General features: G+C 35.0%; 1 protein-coding gene across 1 annotated transcript; it reads left to right on the top strand.

Moving 5' to 3' along the window:
- Positions 1 to 600: 600 nt before the first annotated feature.
- LOC123555434 (uncharacterized) lies at positions 601 to 3,340 on the top strand. Its single transcript, XM_045346057.2, has 2 exons — positions 601 to 690; positions 1,038 to 3,340. The coding sequence occupies exon 2, from the start codon at positions 1,065 to 1,067 to the stop codon at positions 2,067 to 2,069; it is 1,005 nt and encodes a 334-aa protein (XP_045201992.2). The 5' UTR covers positions 601 to 690; positions 1,038 to 1,064; the 3' UTR covers positions 2,070 to 3,340.
- Positions 3,341 to 8,396: the final 5,056 nt, after the last annotated feature.

Here is an 8,396-nt window from a genome sequence, read left to right as displayed (position 1 = left end):
ACTGTTAACACAAGTATTGCTTTCAATATATATTTATTTATTTTTACGTTTTGAACTAATTTCCAAGGTGAAAGTCGTACGATTGTTATTATTAATTTGTTTGTAGTATCGGAATCAAGCTAGGGTCCGGTATTCGTTTTCTTAGCACTGATTAGATATTACTCTGGCAATGAAATTGTACCAAAATTGAAAGCGTTGTAAATAATGAGCTTGCAAACGTATTTTACCGTAGAAGGAAAATATTTAAAACAATTACAACACTTTTATAACAACACAAAAAACATTCTGCTGTCACTGATTCGGTTCAACGTGACTATTAAGTTTTAATCTAATCACAGCACAATCAGAAGTAGCAAGAAGCAGAATCGGCAGAAACAACGGGTAATATCAATAATAATTATAACAACAACAACAACAACAACAATAACATTACCATCAGTTTAACAATAATTATATAAAGTACTTATAAACCTTTATTTTCATATGCTATACGGTTATGTAAATCTTATTATCAGTACCTATATTGAACTCAGATAGATTAACAGTATGGTCAGCGTGCTTTATCATTATATCTCGGTGATCTTTATACATTTATAATATATCTGCACCACGTAACCAGTTATCTACGGTTTACATTTTCACCTCTGCTAGTGGAAAAGCCTACTTTTAAATGTGCAATTTCGTTTAAAGGTAAGATTTTATTTATTTTTTCAAATATTTTTAATGAATAACATTTTACGTAGATATTGAGGTAAGGCTGTCTTTGTCAAATCAAAGCCTAAGCGGTAATACCTGTTATTCTTAGCGTTTGGTTTTAGTTTATTCACAACACTTGCAAAACATACATTTGTTCCATTTTATAAATACATTTATATTTTGCCTGGATATGTTTTGGTCGTTGAATATTGTGTAGTAAATAACCATTATCGTGGTACTACATGTATATGATAGATTTCAAAATCTTTATAAAACGTTTATCTTCTTGTTATAATACAGTTATTCTAGCAGACTAAATGTGTGATCATCATCTACTTCAGAATTGACCGTCGGCTAACTCTTCAAAGATGTCGGCCTCTTTAGACTTACCAATAATTGACATGTCAAAGGCATATACTGAACGTGACGAAATGGCTAAACTAGTGGTTCATGGTCTAGAGAATAGCGGATTTTTATTTATTGATAACGTCGATAAACTGGACTATGATGGTTTATTGAATGCATGCAAATGGTTCTTTGACAAACCTTTGGAATTTAGGAAAACAGTAATGCGGAATTTCTGGAACCCTGAAAACAAGAACATATATCGAGGATATTTTCCTGTGCTAGATGGAGAACCAAGCCGAAAAGAAGGTTTTGAATTCGCTAGAGATATAAAAGAAAATGACCCAACTGTTGCGAGCAATAACTGGTTCTATGAGAAGTCTCCGTGGCCGGCAGAAGACGGCACATTTCCATTCAAGTCATTCCTTCAGTCCACATATGAGATATTACACAACACCGCACTAGAAATACTTCGCCTTGCAGCACTTGGTCTAGGTATAGAGGAAAACTCCTTTGATGATATCTTTGCGGACAGACCGTGCTCCACATTCCGCCTAATGCATTATCCACCATGGAATGGTGCTCCGCCAAAATCGGCATATACAGAAGATGGTAAAGTTGTGATAACTCCCGCACACACGGACACAAACTTCCTTACTTTGCTGACTCGTTTCAGTTACGGGGGTTTGGAAGTTCAGAGCCAATCTGGAGAATGGGTTGACGTAGACCCTAGACCGGGAAGTCTTGTCATGAATATTGGAGACACGTTCTCTCGAATGATGGGAGGACGTTTCAAAGCCACACGACATCGGGTTATTGATATAAAAAAAGATCGTTACGCAGTTCCATTCTTCTTCACGCCGAGTTATGATGGGGATATAGGTATCAACTTTATGTCAAAAGCCACAGGCCAGGGACCAGAACATAAAGTGGAAAGGTACGGTCCGTGGGTTTTAGACGTGATAAAATATCAGAAAAAATACTTCGAATACAGAGTGTTACCTGACATTGAACCTAAAGAACAATAGATTTAAGCTACAACAAAGGGTGTTAAATTACTCTGAACTGTTTTCTCATTTCTTCACACATAATCATAAATATATGAACGTATTATTAAATGTAGTGTGAAATTAATATTCCCAAAACACATTTTCCTAGACACATAATTGTCATTTTAGGCCTAACTTTGTTCCTTATCTCTAAACATTACTAGCAACTTACTTATTTTTCAAGTTACGTTTTCCCTAAGCGGGTTAATAATAGCTCGACAAGTGAACGTTACGCCAATGATACCAAACGCCATTAGGATGTTTGTCATGCTTATTGCTTCGACGATCGCCGACTTAAATAAATCGAACATTAAAGACGATGCTGCCTAAAACAAATCCAGATACTGCTATTAAAAACACATAAGTACTATGAATATTTGAAAGAAGTAGGGAAAGTGTCACTGACAACATGCTTATGAGACTTTAGAAGAGGATAGCTTACACGTCTTGAAAATGAGCTCTTTGATAAGATTCGGCATCCCACATCACCGCAACTACAAAATAATTATATAGATATATTACATTCGTGGGTATAGATATGTTTAGTACACCTTATACCAAGTATATTGACAGGACCGGATGTATGTTTGTGAAGTTGCCTAACATCATAATGTTTATTATGTTTTAATTTGTCATATTTCCAGATTGCAACAAAATAGGTTCAAAAATAAAGATTTAAAGCATTATTTAAGTAAATTTGAGTATGTTTTTAGTATGTTAAAAAATTTTAAAGTTGACACAGAAATAAGATAATTAGAGAAAAGATGTTTATACATTTTTCACCAGATACAATATTTTCATATCCTTTGAGTGCACTTTAAACCTAATGAATACACATTTGTAACTTGTAATTTTAATTGCTCGTCCCCCGATTCAAAATCGAGAGTAAGCAAGAACAACAACGTACAAGTTGAATTCAAGGCAATGTGAGGAGCCGACCAGTCACAAACGCATAACTCCGCCCCTCTTAACAGCTTCTTGAGCCAAAGGGTGGTGGTGTTGTACCTATTTTCACTTATTACTTTTGCACAGCACTGCATTTTCTTTTGTTTTATAGCTTCGTGGCTTTACGCGTTTTCTCGTTTTTGTAAGGATTTTAATATTATAACACATACTTTTAAAACATTTCTTGTTGGAAGGTATTACAAAGCCCTGTCTTTATACCATTCAATAACAGTCAGTTTTATTTACGTTGGTGCGTTGTGTGTGCTCAATATTTACAAGAATTATATCTTTGTTTTTACTATTAATGCCTTGGTTTCATGGTCTCCAAAGCTTGTCGTGTCATGAATGGTTATTGGTTTCATTTTGCAATACAGGGTGATTAAAGTGATTTTGTCGTGTCATGAATGGGAAAGCAGACTATCTAAATTTTGGTCTTTATTCTCGCGAGGAGAAAACACAATTTAATGCAGGCAACCTACTCTTGTAGCATATAAACCATATAAATATTTTAACAGACAATCTGGCATTAAGTTTAAAGTGGGAACAGGGGACCGGTCGTAATAAAAAATCACTTCTGAACCACTCATCCATTTAATTTATTTTACCTGTAACAGTTTCAATTTTATGTTTTCCCAAACATACTTTGTAATGAAATGTTGAAACAATGATGAATCAAGTGTATGACAATCTTAAGCACAGGAGTAATAACCCTTCTACATATATCGATATTCTTCTCAAATTTATATTTTAAGTAGTTTACAAATTTTTCATCAGTATTGTTTATATATGTATCACCTCTGTCAGTCAGGTTTCATTCTCAGTTTCTTGATAGACATACACCAATCTCTGAACACAGACGAATATCATAGTACATGTGTATTTAGAATATACAGTGTGTGTTTAATAATGTATTTTATAGAATAATGACGGCCCCAAGTCAATCTAAAAGAACATATGAGGTAATATCATTTTTCACGTTTTCATATAATACTGAGAATAATAATAAACATAAAATATCATCAGCAAAATGTATTCACTAAACACAAATAAAAATACTCCGCGTTGCAATTTAACTTAGGTAAGAAGTTGCTGATTTTAATAGAATTCCTGAAGTCCTGTTGGAAGTGTTACTTATGCATCATTGAAGGTTCCACGTGTACCGCCATATGAATACATCTGCGGATGTCTCTAAATTATATTTAGTACTTATTACATTTGTAAATGTTGAGTTCTGCTCAACACGGGGCTAGAGGGCGTAGACGATAGCTTGCATTTCCACTACCGTCCATGAACAGACTCACTCAAACCAAGCCTGCAACATTTTCGTGTATGTCGTGTTGGGCGACCTTTGCTTTTCAACTTTTTTATTTTAACAGTAAATATGGTGTCTAAATTTTACCATTTCGTTCTGGCGTGTTGTGCACCAACATGCAAGAACGCTAAATGCCTTATTTGTCAATCACTTGACACAGAGATCAGAGCATTCCGCAACGGGAAAACGGATTCTTTTTCTAGAGGCTGTATCTTGGTGTATACATTTTTTTTTCAGGAAAATAACAATTCACAATACGTTCACAAAACACACCAGTGTCAATAATCCCTGCAAACTTCGGTATGAAGTAATTCTTCAGAAGAAAACTGCACAAGAAACTGCTAGCATAGAACTTAGTATTAATAGAAGTTGCAATACTTAGCAGTGGCAGTAAAGTACGGTAGCGGCAACAATAGAAAGTAGTAGTAGTAGTAGTAGTAGTAGTAATAGTAGTGGCAGTGGCAGTGGCAGTGGTAGTGGCAGTGGCAGTAGCAGCAGCAGCAGCAGCAGCAGCAGCAGAGGAATAAGTGACAGCAACAACAGCAGCAGTAGAAGAAGAGGTAGATGTACAAGACGTATTAGTGGAAGCAGGTATAGTAGTATCAGTAGTAGCAGTTGTAGTAGTAGTAGTAGTAGTAGAAGTAGAAGAAGAAGAAGTACATGTAGTAATAGCAATAGAAGTAGCGGCACCAGTAGTAGTAGTACAATCAAAATGTTAACTATCGGCAATGAAGGGTATTAGAGTTGTAGATCTAGTAAAATTGTCCGTTAGGTTTGGTGGGGATCACTTTTTAAAAGATATTATCGTCGAAAGTCTTTTTAGATGCCGGTGTTTTACACGGAAAGAGTAACTTTTTTTAATAGAATAATGTCCGGGAATCGATACTGTATGAGAGCTCGAATGTAGTAATTTCGGCAGTGAGTATTTTACATGGAAGGAGTCACTTTTTCTAATAATAACCGGGGTCGTTATTCTATGAGATTCGAAGGGAGTCATCTTTAGGGAGTCAGTATTTTACTTGGCGGGGTCAGTTTTTCTATAGAATAATGACCGAGGGGGTCGTTATTCTATAGAGTTTTCAAAGGGAGTCAGTTTTTTTATAAGGGGAGTCAATATTTTACAGGAAAGGAGTCACATTTTCTATAGAATAATGACCGGGGGTCGTTATTCTATGGGGGTCGAAATACTTCATTACACCGGTTCCCTTCAAACGCGAATTCATGCCATACAGAACGAAACGGTAGAAAGAAACCACAACAGGTAATGCCTATGAGTACGACGAACAAAAACAATACTGAACATAATTGTTACTTTTCCCTATAATTCAAACTCTCTGAACATGCCGCCTGTTTTATTACCGTCATATACAGTTAATCTTTTAATGTATTCTTGACTTAATAATTATTCAAACTCGTATTTGTTTGATGTCAGTTTCACGTATAATTGTAAGAAATGTCTCTCTTTTTGAATTGTTTTGAATTGTCTAGGTCCTCATTAATTTGTTTTCGTGAAAATTCTTCATTCAGACAGATTGTGCTTGTGCACGTGATCAGTATACTAAGAGAGCTTACATAAATCGCTTTAAGAACTTTCCTCGAGACTAGCTGAAGAAGATACAGGATAGAGTAGGCAACCAATCAACCACAGTCTTGGTGCTGGCAAATAGTAAAACTGCCATGTTTATCCTGTATGACCAGTACGAGCCGTAAAACCAGCCAACCTTGCCTCAGAGCAGAGGTAATAGTTAGAACTAGAAGAACCTTAGTCCGTGAGCCGAGTTAAAAGTCTGAGATTTTACCATGTTCCTTACTATATTCAACTATTATAAACAGATGACTGTCAGTCTGTGTACTATTTCATTTCGATAATACTCCCGTAAAGAGCTTTGTAAAGTATATTTGATTAAATGCCCCAGTTTACACGGCAAAATCGTGTAAATGTAAATTTATTTCACTTATCAGCCACCTACGAGATACACCTTTATTAATCAACACTATATTGAAAAATCATTGTTTAAACAACACATTGCTACATATGATCCTTTAATTAATATAAAAATAGAAACGAAATGTTTATTTATTTATTTACTTATTTGGGTTTAACGGCGCACCAATACAGTATAGGTTATATGGCGCCAAACAGGACTACAAAATGAAATGTTACTTATCGGCATAATTACAGTATTCATAAAACATTACTTCGTACACAATAACTACTTTAAACACTACTGCAAATGTTTTTAAAGCTTTCATTTGCAGATCAACTAAAAACTCGAAGTTATGTACATGTGTGCGTAAGTTGTTGTACATTGCTTTACCTCTCGGGAACATACTGAACCTTTATTGATGTGCTTTGTGGCGTAATGCGATTTAAAAGGATTTTCTAATTAATTTATGTTTGTTATGTTCAACATCAAATGTCATCAGCTTTGTTCGAGCTAGTTCAATTTCTGAAGTGTCATTTTCATTACCTCTCATGAACGTACTGAACCAATTTTTATTGCGCTTTATGGCGTAATGCGATTTAAAAGGATTTTCAAATTCATTTACGTTTCTTATGTTCAACATAAAATGTCAACGGCTTTGTTCGAGCTAATTCATTTGATGGTATCAAGACCTGATACCATTTTTTCCGGTAAAATTGACTTTAAAAGGGTATGTCTGAATTAAAGGCGTATTAAAATAATTGTTAAAATCGAGCAAAACGAGAAAGAAGTAATCTATACAAATGTTTCCTTCTTCATATTTGTACGTGTTTACAAAAATATGCAAAGCGGAATCATAAGAAATATTGAAACGTTCCAGGCAGAATAGTTTAATTTATCAATTTTAAATTTTAAAATTCGGTAAGGATGCTTGTACTTAGGATCAGTTTCTTGAATAAAGGTAGTGATGGTTTTTTACAACTGTAATAAACTACGACTGTCGCGATATTTTTATTTAATCTTTGTCTATCCATGTTGCGTGTTTAATTAACCTTCTGCACCGATTACTCGTTTTCTATTACTTTCCGATAATTAAATAAATAAACCTAGTAACAAGACTCGCGAACACTGCATGACTTAAACATCTTCAAAGAGTGCGGTCATCCTCATCAATGAATGTCTGTGATAATGGTTATCTTAGTGATAAATTATCTGCAGCTTTTTTTTGCGTTGTCCAACCACAAAATGTTAGTCGTTAGAACGAATGTCTCGTGTAAAAACTACATGTCATAAAGAAGACAGTGGCGACTCTGACATATGCAGCATCACGAAAGACATTCGGTGCACAATCACACTGTTCAGTTTGCTAATGACACTAGCAAACTCCATAATGGAATACACAGCTGCCTGTGAGAAGCGAATGCTGTGATAATTACATTTTTAAAAATGTTTTCTACAAGACAAACATATTTTGAAATTACACTTCATTTAAATGTGATTATTTTTGAACAATGGTGCAGTGCAGCTTGCTGTGTGAGAGTTTTTATGAGTCAAAAAGCCAGCGTTGTGGTATTAAATTGCTTTTCTGAGACCTCTGCTATTCAATACAAATTAGGGCATGGAACTTTTATATACTGTTGCGCCCGCGTTGATTGCCAAATTATGATACTTGGAATCATTGAACTACTGACAGTAATTATTGTCATTATTAAGAACAGAACTGCGGTTTTATATTTTCATTCTTTAGTACGGAAATCGATTGGCATGATCGCTGTATTTCATATCAAATGGAGAACAGTAAGTGAAACAGGTTTGGGTTTTGGTCCAATGGTTAGACGCCAGACTACTTGACTTGAGGTCGCAAGCTCAATCCAATCATCTTTCAACGATGTTCTTCTGATTTGACCTTTAAATCGTGATCGTGTGTTAGTGGGGTTTGCAACCGAGGAGAGAGGCTTTAATTTTGAGCGTTCTCTTGTATGCTCGAAAACACATAACTACAATTCTTCTGAAACAGCAGTCCGCACTGGTGACCAGTAGTGATTATAAATCAACTTAAGTACAACATTTCAGGCTTTAAATAACTGCGACCATCCAAAAGTTTTGACTACAGAAATACTTCAC

The sequence above is a fragment of the Mercenaria mercenaria genome, chromosome 7 (assembly GCF_021730395.1).
Source record: "Mercenaria mercenaria strain notata chromosome 7, MADL_Memer_1, whole genome shotgun sequence".
In the NCBI taxonomy this organism is placed as follows: domain Eukaryota; kingdom Metazoa; phylum Mollusca; class Bivalvia; order Venerida; family Veneridae; genus Mercenaria; species Mercenaria mercenaria.
This window is presented reverse-complemented; position numbering and strand designations above follow the sequence as displayed.

Bases quoted from the DNA above. Each gene is read 5' to 3' on its own strand.
- LOC123555434 (XM_045346057.2), top strand. From the start codon at position 1,065: ATGTCGGCCTCTTTAGACTTACCAATAATTGACATGTCAAAGGCATAT.